General features: G+C 45.9%; 1 protein-coding gene across 1 annotated transcript; it reads left to right on the top strand.

Annotated features, from left to right (window-relative positions):
• Positions 1–5,727: 5,727 nt before the first annotated feature.
• Positions 5,728–6,687, top strand: H6S33_006543 (uncharacterized protein; the record flags this gene model as incomplete). Its single annotated transcript, XM_044837904.1, has 1 exon — positions 5,728–6,687. One exon carries the CDS (start codon positions 5,728–5,730, stop codon positions 6,685–6,687), a length of 960 nt encoding a protein of 319 aa, XP_044690070.1.
• Between the last annotated feature and the right edge of the window lie 7,207 nt (positions 6,688–13,894).

Here is a 13,894-nt window from a genome sequence, read left to right as displayed (position 1 = left end):
CCGTTGACCATTCAATTAGGAAAAGAAATCACCTTCGACCCGCTCTACACGGCCATCTAGATCTACTGTTCTGGCAATATGCGCATACATCAACGGATATCTTGGTTCAATGCTTAGCTTATCCTAAATCATAATATCACACATATGCTGCTGCCGTTATTGAAACCTATATTATCCAACCTTCAACACCCAGAAAAGAAAATGGGGCCGGCAATTATTTCGAAGTCCGAAAATCACAAAAGTTGAAATAACTTAAAAAAAAAGATATCCTGGACATCCGCCTTCGTGTACGTCCGGTATATCGAATACGATACTTAGCTTCTCTCTCTGCTTGGAAGTCGATGTATCTTTGTTAAAGTATCGTCATAGCCCCCGGGCTTCAAACAATAAATTTAATGAATTATCCATCACTCAGCTAATTCTATATATCTTAGGAGACCGAATCCGCCTGATCTATGTAGTGATCGTCCGATACGAAAACAAATGAAACAATATGATATTCAATAGGGCTATACCATCGGTAGCATTTTCAGGTTTCAATAACTCGCCGGGAATCTTGTATGACAATGTGTGTTTTACAATTACCCGAAAACACCCACTTTAGTCTTTTTCACCTTATAAACCCCCTAAACTCATCATGTGGTCGTTTTAGGTACTATTTACACTTCCGTTTGGTCTCTTCTCGGTCTTTATGAGGATATATATATTTCACACTGGGTAGCAGGGTGCAGGGAGGGATATAAAGGATCTTCGTTTTTAAATAACCCTGAAGCTATAGGTAACCGGCCTACCCGGTACCGTCACTATTGAATTGTAGTCAACGGAGGGGAGGTTGAATTCGGATAATTCGGCGTAGGACACTTTCGAAGCAACTTGGGAGCCTTCTTAAGTCGAGAGGTGATATATTTTTACTAGCCCAGCCAATGTGTTGCATGCAGCACTTACATCTCCTCGAGTATACTGCGTATATCGAGCGCCTAGTATAATATATCACAGGCTGTATATAAGAAGAATGCGAAGAACAGGAGGAATAGGAACGAAAGAATAAGAATAACAACGGAAATGAAAAAGGTTAATTGTTTTGTTTTATTTTTGCCAGAAACCCTAACCCTAATTTAGGGTATTGCGCAAACTTAATAAGAGATCTGCTTTCATTAAAGAGAGATTTAGAGAGTGAGACCCGAATACCTCATTGGATAAGCAAGGAGGGAAAAAGTCTTACAAAGTTATATTTTTTGGCCGACACGCTTTTAAATTACCAAGGACGTTTTTACAATGTCTAGGTTATATCTTGGTCATGTGGTAGTGGGAAAAAAGGGAATCGGATATGGTTAGTGGTGGATGATGAGGTTTGGGAGGATTTAGAGAGGGGTTTGCGGTACGTTAATGTTCTCTGCAGACTATATCCATTAGGACATGTGCTAAAACGTTGAAAACGCCGGTGGGGTACGCTTTCTGAAAAGGGTAGGGTACACGGTTTGTGAGTTAGGAGTTCTGTAACTATAGTACTAAAAAACGGGTGGGGGTTAGTACGGTAGTACTATCTTCATTTTAGAAAATCCGGTAGCACTCCAGTATTGAAAAAAGTAAAGCTGCCTTTCAGCAAATGCTCTATCGATGCTGTATCAATGCTGTATTATATAATCTACGTATTCCCTGGATTGCGTAGTGTGGGTGGTAAGTTTATACTACTCTAGTGCTTCCGCATTTCCCAAAATACGGCATTCTTGTGGTATTTAGGGCAATGCTATTCCCCTAACCCTGGAATATTATATTTGGTGAAGCATTTCAGAATCAAAGATCACCAGATATTGTTTCATCCACCGATCCATCAATTCTCATCTTCCTAGGATGGGCTTTAAACAATTGGGATATACTTTTGAAAAATAAATTTTGGGTTTGTAGGCACACATATACCCGTGATTTTAATTAAGAAAATGATGAATTATGTAGATATAGGGATTACATATACCATTCAGTCATGATAAGCTCGTGATGATGATGATGATGATGATGATGATGATATGTAATGATGGGACGCGCCTAGGTGCGAATGGTCCTGGACCTAGTACTACTGGAGCACTGGACCTGGTGCTAGCACGCTGGACCTGCTCCTGGTCACAGTGTACTGCGGCCCCTAGGTTATTAACATACATGGCATGTTAAAAGGCCTATATTGGTGTGGTAGTGCTATGGTATTGCTATGGTATTGCTACGGTATTTTATGAAAAATATATTCCTCGAAATTCTGAAATGATGCCGCTGTCCTGAGAATACCCATCACGGCAGTGCTACCATATCACTACCCTACCATCCCAAACCCCAATTTTGGTATTGTATGATCGATCATGTTATTTGAGAATAACTGCGCCTTCATTATAATTGTATGTCCTTTAATAAAATATCTCGGTGGTTTATGACGTGACCTCTTATATCAATTGCTATACATATTGGTATGTGAATTGAACGCTATCAAACGCAATATTGCCGACAATAAAACTGCCATGTAAACATAGACCCCAAATCAAGGTCATTTAGTTATCACATACTACCCCTGCGCAATCTATTGATCGTTCACGAAAGGCAATCATGAAAATAGCCATATCCATCCACATTCATGATCAACCTGGTCCACGTACTCCGGAAGAGCGACCAAGCCCCAAGTTAAACACCTGATACATAAAGTATATACTGTTCAATTATTCAAAAGAAGGTGTTGCAAAAACTCACAACATCCATGCATGGCCAGCCAATATATATCGACCGAAGAATATCTCCACTCGCCGAGAATACCTAAACCTGTCCTAAGATATCATTGACCCATGACCAGGCCTATCCGGTGCCGAAGCCACATAGGTATACCCAGGCGGGCAGATCCTGACCCACACTGCCATAGCCTTGCTACTTGCTACTGAACTTTCTTTCTCCGGATCCCTCAGGCGCTGCTTCCACCCTTGTATCATGATATCATTGTGTGGCAACGCTCACTGTGCAGGCCATGTTGTGGCCTTCTGTGGCGGTGGTGATGAGTATTACATATTGCTATCGTGATATAGATAACGGTCATGTCATCTAGAATATGTAGTGGGGGACTAGGCATAGAAGGTTAGATATCGATCCATACCTCTCTATTATATAGTTTCCATGCCACCAGCTGACCTCACAACGTCGGGAACCCCTGCTCTCGGTTCTCCGGCAGCTGGGGTTATGACTCCAGCCCGGCAACGTGTCGAATCTATACATGCGGCTAAGTAAGTACCCAGCAGAGTCTACATGCAAACTCGCCAAATGCTGCCAAGCTATATGTCTAGCAGGAATGTTATAACAAAATCCTGAAGAACCCATAAGGCCAAAGAACCCAGTTTATTTGAGCTCCGGGACTTCCACTGCCACATATCCTCCGATAAGGCTGGGAAAAAGTAAGTTGGGGAGTCATGGCATGTTGGAGCCTGATGTTAGAAGAGAGGATGGTGTGGAGCGTCTTCTGAATCGATATCCACGTCCCCCTTTTTTAGTTCCTGCAATACTCTCCCGGGCGAATAGAGTTGAGCCCGTCGGGTGCTTTCGGTTGTGCAAGCATCTCGGCCAGCTGCAGAATACGGGGAAATTTCGAAGGCAGGTGATATATGTGGAGTGTATATATCGATAGGTGTCAGTGTCTGCTCCAGGAGTCGCTAGAGATAGAGGGTGGGGGTGCAGTGCTAGTGCATAGGGCAGACCTAAGCTTTAGATTCGTCTATGTAGGTACGCTCAAATTAAAGTACTGCGGGGGTGATTCCCGAAACCGTGCAGGAAAAGGCGTGATTGGCATGTAAAGGACTGGCTCATGGATATCTATGTGGTCTATTCTAGTCATCCCTCGATGATCACCTCAGCTATCTTATCTTCGATTACAGGGGCTGTCCTCGCCAAGACGCCCTACTAATTGATCGTTTTAATTCGTACTAGCAGCAGCGCTATTTATAACCCTCTTGGCAACACTCCGAAAGGAGGCAAGCCCAAAATACCACTCCAAACAACTCGACGCATGATGGAAGCAGCCGGGACAAAAGCGGACTTGAGCACGGCACAGCGGCTGGGTTCTCAAGCACTCTCAACTAATCGGCTACTCGATGGCAGTTCTGTTTTGCGGCTGAGGATGAAAGAAGAAGAAGCTACAAGCACAGCTACAGCGACTGGCTGGCCTGGCAACCTATGATCGAGCCTGAAACTCCAAACACGGCCAATGGACATGGATCATGGCGGCTGCAGGAACCACAACAGCTGTTCCTGTACCTGAATAGGGTCATGTCAACAACAGCCAGCGCTGCCAGGAACAGGTATGTACAATATGTAGGTACGAGAAGAGCACCATCTTCCATGACATTCCCGAGCTCTCGAGTATTATACTCATCGCTACATACATGTACTCTATCTACAAAACCCACCGGGACTAAGCATTCGGCTCGCTCGGTAGGTGGGGGCTTTTCCCCCTCGTCTCCATTACCCCCCGTTTCTCCAGCGCTGTTTTTCCGTCTGCACGTCATTGCGTGGTACCTGAATAAAGTTTTTACCGCGAAACAAAACGAAACCCTGCCCCGATCTGATGTGAGTGGTCAACACCTGCTGCTGTGCGGCGGCGAGGCCAAATTGGGGATAATGTTTCCGGCTAGGAATGTCTATGGGAGAACCTGTCGCATGAAAAAGCATCCTTATCGATGACGGTTCCTGGCCCTGTCTAAGACCGTCTGTGTGGCTGCCTGTGGGTGTGCGGGTAGCCACGTCTTTTCGTCCATAGGTAGAGCAGATGAGTGAAAGAAGGGGAGAAAAAACAAACGAGCTGAGCAGGCTGCAGACTGTGGGTATGTGCGTATGTCTTTTCCTCAAGCGAGAGATAAACAGATACCATGTATTGTACATACTCTAGCGAGGGATGGAATACGTGGTGAGTTGAGGACGAGAAGCACAAAGCCACGAGAACAGCTATTCGTTCTATGTGCATTCTGTTTGTCTCTGAATACGGTACTGGTGCATATGAGGAGGAGAAAGTGGAGGGGGTGGAGAGAGGAGGGCCGACCCTCATCGAAAATTAAGAATTATCAGTGAGGCATCTTTGGAGTACGTGGGGAGGGTATCTACACCGCGCGCTATCTGAGATGAGCCTCTTCATTCTGTAGATAAGCATAAGGAGTGTATGAACACATCTTGAAAGAAGTTAGCTGTGAATACATGTACCTACTTAGTTGGGCGCGCGTCTCAAGAAACAATGGTGAGAAGAATGTTCATGTTCTATCCGGTGAGTACCTGAATGATCTTCAAGAAATTGCGTTAGTGAGTCTATCAATCTATTTCTGCGCCCCAGTGTCTTGGACAGCTGGCGTCTATAGGGCAGATAAATTGATGCCTATAGGAAGGTGACACATCCCGCTTCGATCGTTAATTTCCCACACATCTGTTCTGTAGAGCTCTCTTCTCTACTCCACTCGAACCTAACTGCAAGCTGCTGGCCTTGACCTGCATTAAAACACCGCTCAGTTAGCTAAATCCTTCTATTCTCGTCAGATCCACCTATTGTATTCATCCTCAGACAGCCCTTCTCTGTTACTGCTGCTACTCCTGCTGCTGTCACTGAGACTACTTATCTCTGCTTCTCCCCCGGTGGGCTCTTGCAATTCACCTCTTCTTCCACATTTCACCCCCAGCTAGAAGCTCAACAACAAACATCTTTCCATCTCCTCAAAACACAAGATGCAGCTACTTCCGCTTCTTGGCCTCGGGCTGGCAGTTCTCACAGTCCCCACTGCTGCTCACACTTGGATAGAATGTGTTTCTACCACAGTCCCAAATCTCGATGCTGCCCGCTCCTCTCCTGGGACCGTTCTCCCTAACAATGTCTGCTCTGGTTACCCCAGAAATAAAGCTCTGGATGGCAATTGGGTTGATGAATCCACCCACTATTCCTGGAACCTGAACCATCCAGACACCAATCCCAATGGCCTTGCTTGCAATCCTACTCAAACCAACCAATATCCACCTGGGAAGCCAATGACCACTGCCAAGCCAGGAGCGACCCTCATGATGCGGTACTGGGGCAACGGGCATACCAGTTACGCCTTCGGGCTCCCTCCTAACAAGGATCCTGGCCTCGTCCGTATATACTGGAAGGGGGCTAAGGAACTCGAGTTTGGCCCAAAGAGCGAGCTGACGAGTGCCAACTGGCTTCCTGGTGCACAAGCCAACTTCTCAGCGGAGGCAATCACGAGGAAGCTGCCTGACGGGAGGCCAGATGATATCGCCAACTACATGCATTTTACGCTGCCGGCTGATATGGAGAATGGACGGCATGTGATGGTGTTTGCATGGGCTGGCGAGCGTGGATTTCTGAATAATGGTCCTGGATGGAAGCAGACGGATTATAACAACGAGTGGGTGAATACGTATACGACATGCTTCGATATAATGGTGGAAGGATCAACTCATCAAGGGCCTTCGGCGGGGAGCGGTGGTAGTGGTGGTGATGGGGGAGCGGCGGATATGTGTTCTTCGACACCATGCAGGAAAGGAGGAATGAGCTCTGCGGCGTGTACCGGGAAGTCATGCCCGCCGTGTAGGTACCGTAAGGGTGATGGGGTGGATTGCTATGAGTATAAGGATGGGAAGTGCCCGTTTGGCAATGCTTTTGATTGTCTGCTCAACAAGCAGGTATAGCAATCGAGCATGTTGGTTTTATGTGATCATGATGATGATGATAGACATTCATTTCTTTCTTTTCTACACTCCTTTATTACCCACACTTGTCTGCTCGGCGAGCTAGACGGTGAATGGGATAATCTTTTTTTTCTTTGTAATGCGGTTCTTGGCTGGTAGATAAAAATAAATACATGACTGAGCTAGAGATTCTTATTTTTTTGTGAATTCGTTCAACCCCCACTATCAGGCTAAATAGACTGATTGTTGGGGGGATCGTGATTTCAGGCAAGCACTGATCGACAAAAGCTAGCCCATGTAGACAAGGTGTGCGTAGTGGCTAGTGGAAATGCGTAGTGGCTAGAGTTGAGTTGCGTAGTAGCTAGAGTAGAGAGGTGCGCAATGTAGCAAACTAGAGGGCTCGAGTGATACGTTGTGTCTGGCCTGGTCGTTTCTAGTATCTATGGTAACGGTAGCATGTCTGAATAGTGCGCCTCACTATCTTAACCGCTCCGTTCAGATTGAAGCTTGACCGCGCCAATGCTATTTCTCAGTATCGCGGCAGTGCTTGTAGAATGGTGGAGACGATCAAAGGGGCGCAGGCCGCGGTGACGTCGTGAATAGAAAGGATGGCGGAATTGGGGCTGCTGGTCATCTTTAAAACGTTTTCTCGAGATGAAACCACATGAACGATTAGCTAGGAATGAGGTAGGTGGTAATGTCTGCTGGTATTTCACATCGAGAGTGTGAGGGGAGGTAATGATATATAGTGATAGGCACGAGATAATGTCTCTAGACTAAGTCTTGAGACCTTGGGCAAAGAAAGACGAGACAAGACTTGAGAAACTCTTGCCTCGTCTTTTCTCATGCCCATCACTACTAGACCGTAATGATACTGACCCAGTACTGTTTCCTGCTGGCGTGGTTTATGGGGGGAAGTATATAGATCCTTTAATTTATGGAGGCGCTCGATTGACGGGAGCGTAGGTAGTGAGAGAGAGAGAGAGCCACTGGTGAAAATTGTCAGAGAGGGTGTGATGGCAAGATTTGGTTTTTTTTTTTTACGGGTCAAGATGGCTATAGAGGGCGGCTCTTGGTCTGGAGTTGGATGAAGGAGGAGCGTATTTTATGTTGATCACGGGTTTAGCTAGTAGCTCTGACTGGTATTTTCGCGGTGCATGGTGCATTAGTGATGAATTTTATCGCTATAGTACGGCCAGAAAGTATTATAGTGGGTACCTGTATTTATAGTGCAATTATCCTCTCTGTGGGTATAAATTCTATCGGGAGTACTGAGGGGAACTTTGAAGCTGTCAACGCATGCTACTGTCGTGTGGTGCGCTCATTCGACGCTACCCGAGACCCGAGTGATTTCTTGTGTCCAACTAGCGTTAACACCGAGACAACATCCCATCTCGCTCCCATCCCATCGCATCCGCATCAACATCAGCAACATCAGCACCCACACCCAGCGCCTCCAGATAAGAGCACCGAATCTACATACATACCAGTCACCAAGCTAGCAAGCCAGCAAGCGAGTGCTCTTCGGTTAAGTCTCGCAAGACGAACAATGGCCCCCACACAGAACATGCAGGCTGCGTTGATGTGCTCGGGCGATTCCAGTGAGTTACAACTCCAGCAATCACATATTCAAAAATGCAGCTGCAATGCATAGGTGTACTCTATCTTTCACTGACGGACTGATCAATAATAATTGCAGATGAGTACAGGAAGAAAGGGCAAAAACGCCGCCAAACTTTTTTGCCCTTCCTGTGCTGAACCGGCCAATGGCAGGAGGTCTGGGCATGATGTAGCTCACAACGACTGTGGTTTTGCGCGCCAATAAATTTCTGCATGAAATATTCTGCCATCGATATCGAGATATCTTGGAGCTTGAATGGTTGGGTGCCAAGCCCTGGTGGAATGTGGGGTGCGTGCGAGTGATGGGTGGTGTCGAACTAGTGCGGGGTCATCAAGATTTGGTATGGTGCTAGACACGCAAGAATAGCATAAACCAACCATAGGTCAGAACGACAGACCTCACAACCATTTCATCTCCAACTCTTATTCCTCTCCGTTCTGGTGCTAATACCATATGAGCGTAGTCCACCCTGGTCAGAAGCAGACTGCAATTCAGGAAGAAAGTGGGCATGCGGCAACGTCAGAGGCAGGAGTATGAAAGTCTCGACGTCCAGCCGGCAAAGCCGGCCGTGGAACCCCCATAACACTCTATTTCTTATCTACGCTTCTTCAGCTGGAGTACTCGGTGATGCTTGTCTTGGGAGTCAAGGTGGGGAACACATTGCTTTGATTTGATGAAGATCTGTCGACTGACTGAGTGAGGACATATGAATTTTAGGTACAGACTCCTTGGACATGGGAATTCAGAAAGGGGACGAATGAGTCTGACGAGGACGACCAGCTGGTGGTCTTGTCCAGGCCGTTCCTCTCTACCTATCTGTGGGATAGACATGAGCCTATCCATCAAAATTGTCACTGGTAGACTCGCAGAGGGCTTTCGGAAGACCCGTAGAGTATAATGATCTAGTGGTGGATATATTTTCATATAAATCACCCAGCTATGTCTTTCTCGAATCATTACTAATATTTTATCAGGTTCGGGTCTAAAGATCGAGCTCGAGGCCGCTCGGCTCATGCCCATCGCTACGGATAATCACGAGAAAAAGGCGGAGAAAAGTATGGACTGAAACGGGGATTTTTTACCTAGCATTTGCGGCGCCGGAATACCATCAATAATAAAAATCTGGCTACAGCATAGGGTTGCGCCATCTTGAAAATATAAACCGAGTGATATTCTATGTCTAAATATCACGATGACCCTCGGGATCTAACCTAAAGCAAAAGCATCGCCCATGTCTACAAGAAGAATTACAAATATTATACTCCTGTGTGGATTATCGAAGTGGGAGACACGTTTCGTCATGGCAAGTAAGAAAACATTGATAGTTCTAATGATCAATATTATAGTAATTTCAATCTGTGCCGGAGAAAATATGCCATTACATCTGTAAATCAGTGGCACAGAGAGACGGCCAGCTTAGGGGATTGAAGCTTAGAATTATCTTGAGGGTGATCTGTGGGGTAGTTTGTGGAGGCGTCTGTTCAAGGCTTGGTATGCCGAGATTATGGTCACTGTTGGGATGTAGATCTTTGATATATCGGCGATTGTAGAAGTCACATTCTTTCACCCAATATGGGATAGCTATATGCTTCTGTATATGAGTCTGGGTATATAGGAGGAACGCAGCCAGCGATATAGATACATATATGCCTATCCTAGAGCGATACTATCAACATGATAAGTTGCGGTTTATGGGGGGGATTACGATTCCACGAGTTTTTTTTTTTTTTTGTATGTCTAGAATACCACGCGCAAATGAACGCCACGGCAGACAAAATGTGTTAAGTACCACAGCTACAGCTTTACGCCAGTGACCAGTAGGGTTCAAATAATGCTTTATTGAACCTCTAGCTAATGACTGCGGCCCTTGAGCTCTAACCTTACAACATCCGATTATTCGGCCTGCGACCTGTAAGCTTCCTACTCGTACGCGTGCGGGGTAGAGCAAGTCACTGAATTATGTCTAGTGTTCCCGGCACATTTGTGACAGTGGTGGTTTCGAGGATTCAAGAGTTTTGCCTACTGTGGCATTCATTTACGTGTGGCATTCTAGATACACACAAAGAGGATTCGCAAAGAATATGAATTAGGTGTGCGAGGCAGATTTTCTGGCCAGAGGTCAGAAAAGCTCAGCATTGGCCTGCCAACGAAATCAACCGTTGTGGTACTGAAGAATACTCTAGATAAATAACTTGATTGCATAGACGCACTTATCAGGGAACGGGGATGCGTGTAACATTGTGCTACCAGCCTTAGAGCAGTTGATATGAAGGAGAGCTGCAGCCAAGGGACGCTGTGGCTTTTTGCATGGCCAACCATCTAACGTCTAAGAAGCAGACTGGGCGTGATATGTGATGACCTCTCACATCCTCTAGATCTATTCCCCATATGTCCGCTGCAGCCACTATTCTGCGGGCGAGGATGGACAGGGCCGTCTAACATCGCCAATTCTCCGCCTAGAAAGCACTAATTTCATCAGTCCCTAACTGGAGGCTTAGCAGAGTTGCCCCTCACCTGTTCCTAATGCCAAGTTGTATTTTTTCCTCTGACTCGTGTTGACTCATGCAGCCTCAAACTTTCAATGCCACTGCCATAGCCCGTCATAGTCGTGTACCCGTTGGCGTATTGGTATACGTGCTGCATATTGTCTTGTTTGCGTAGTGTAATGCGCCGAGTGATAGATAGTATCTAGCGCGATGACTATCAAACATAACCCAAGCGTGTAGGGTTCATCATAACTGGAGGGGGAATCTAGGCTTGCAAACACAGCGTCCACCCCCTTGCCGCCCTACTCTCGTTACCTTGAGGCAACTCATGTCGAAGTCCAAGAAGAAGGTAAGGATTGGTTTTCGGTAGCTCTGTCGCGGAGGAAGCTTTACACCATATGTGTAGATCTCTGTTATTGTCTATCTACTGAGAATCAGTCGCGATCGGTGGTATTAGTGTGGAGGACGAACACAGATATTCTGCACATTGAGGGAAGATAGACTTACTGTGCTAGAGAGTATTGTCATGAGATCTCTGGTATCTCTGTGCTGACGGATTAGAGGGAGTTGGTATTGATAGAGGGCCCTTTTTCTGACGGTGTGTCGTGAGATAGCTGCCTCTCTATTCGCATCGAAGAGCTTTCAACTTGATGGTCATGTGCATGTGGTAGATGAGCAAGAAAAAATATGAGGTAAGGCTGAGAAGAGAGGTTTTTGCCCTTCTCGATAAAAGACAAACCAATGACAAGAAGGCTGAGCATGAGGTGGGATTACAACGACGCACGCGGCCCCTACATAGTACTGCCAAGCCGTTATCTACAGGTCCACAGCCTCACATCCCTACCCGCTGTATGTTCTCACCAGAGCAGGGACTGGGATCCTGTGAAATACGAGGTCCGAGTGATATTCTATGTCCCACTCATGCGGAAACTAACAAGATCTAACCTAAACCTTTAGTGGTAAGGCCACCACACTCAACTCCTGGGACTAGGCGGTCTCATCTACACTCAGTATTCGTGGCTGGGAGACACACCGAGACCAAAGAGCAACATGGACGCTTATAGGCAATGCTCGGTGATGCGGGTATGAACCTTCATCTTCTCTAGCCCAGTTGATAATCTGAGCCACCGGCGGGCTTCGATCATCTTGCGTTCTTTACACCTATCAAGAGCTAGGATTCTGGATCTTCCATCATAGGGAGAGGGCAAGGGCGAGGCAGTACTAGGTACATGTATGTATCCCTCACATGAATGAAGGATAGGCCGGCTGTGCTGACTGGTTTTATCTCCCATATTGAGGTGGACTTTATCTATTCATGGATAGAGTGATCATGAAATATGCAAACTGGAAAGCGGATTTCAATCACATACTGGCTGAGTTGATTCAAACCGAATCGGCACTCTACACGTTGGGGTACACCAACCAGCCCATCGAACGCTGGGTACCAATCAGTTGATGGGGTGAGGCATGTCAGGTGATGAGATGACTAAGGTTTAGGGTGGTTTTTGCAATTAGTTTCTGGTTGTGGTGAGGTATTTTGCACTGTCTCATTCCTAGCCTTAGCTCTTGGTGCAGACTTCCTATGCTAATATTGATAATAAAAACGACGGAATGAGGCAGTGGGATGTTTACTCTCAATCTTACTCTCGGTCTTAGGCCTCGACAAATGCATCTATATCGTGGTTTTGTCTTCATGATTAGAAACCTTCCTCTGAGGTCCTGGTGCCTAGAGTATTCGATATATATCTGGCAAATACAACTTCCAAGGAACGCTTCCGCAGCTTGGAGAATATGAATCTAGCTTAGGAAAAATTTACAAACTTCAGCTGGGGCTAGATCTGTGAAGTGAATTGAAGGGAAGAGTGCGTAGATTCTGACTGAGTACTGATCGCTTGCGGGTCGTCGCAGGTTGGTTGAGGCTGGGGCCTAAATGACATGTAAGAATCCGTTACATGCACGATTTAAATATTGGTTAGTTTTTTTCACTTTGAAGTAAGCTTAAGGTTAAGATTTTAGAACGAAGTCATATGATTACCAGCACCATGGCCGCTCACTCGTGACCAGTTCAACCACACTGTGTTTATGAAGAGGAGACTGGTTTATTCCAAACCACAGCACGCACCGCTACTAGAAGGGCGGTATGTACAAACCTATCCTTTTAGATTCAATTTACTTTTTCTATTACTCATGTCAGGTCTATCTATGGTTACTGTGTTTCAGTTGACCATAATTATCGCGAAGCTAAGCTCCATCTGTCTTCAAAAGTGCACTTTACCCGCTGTCATAACAGGGTTAGGGTTAAATACTCGCCACTCTGGGAGCCAGCGCATACCCAATCTCAAACAGATTTACAAGACTAGGCTGTGAGGATGAGGTAGAAATATTAAGAATTATATTGCTACTATTCTTACCTCGGAGTCAGGAACGTATGATGACCCCAGTCTTAAAGGTAACATGAGAAAAACACCAAGTCTCGAATAACTTTTTAACCACAATAGATATTAAAAATCCGTACAACAAAAAGCTGGATACCGTGATGAAGAAGGGTTTCATTGTACGGATTTTTAATATCTGTTGTGGTTGAAAAGTTATTCGAGGCTTGGCGTTTTTCTGTTACCTTTGGGGCACCATATGCGACCGCGGAAGTAGCTGCTTACGGGCCCAAGAATTGGGATCGACCTTGCCTTAATGCTTGGCTGCGACTACTCTACAGCTATGGGGGGGTTGTCGCAACCTATGAGCTTGGTTGAGGCCTAGAAAAAGGCGTTTTCGAGAGGATAGAGGGTACTGTCGTTCACGGGGTATTGACGGACACTGGGTGTTGATGGACAGGTGCCTTTTGACCAATAATTGAAGGCAAAACTGGGCTTGGCTGTCTCTCTTTTGGCTTGTCCGTCAACACCCAATACCCCGTGAACGACAGTAGACCGTATCTGTCGCTCCGCAAAGATCCTTTGATTTACTCTATCCATTGTATCGATTGTATCGAATACATACACATCATCACTCTACTAAATACTGTCTCCAGTTACTCGCAGCTGCAGGGATGCCACGAAACGCGCAACCTGTACTCCATGAAACCACATCCAACACATGCAAA

This window comes from Morchella sextelata, assembly GCF_020137385.1.
Source record: "Morchella sextelata strain SCLS chromosome Unknown scls_20, whole genome shotgun sequence".
Lineage (NCBI taxonomy): Eukaryota > Fungi > Ascomycota > Pezizomycetes > Pezizales > Morchellaceae > Morchella > Morchella sextelata.
The sequence above is the reverse complement of the archived record's forward strand: the minus strand, read 5'-3'. Positions and strand labels throughout refer to the sequence as shown.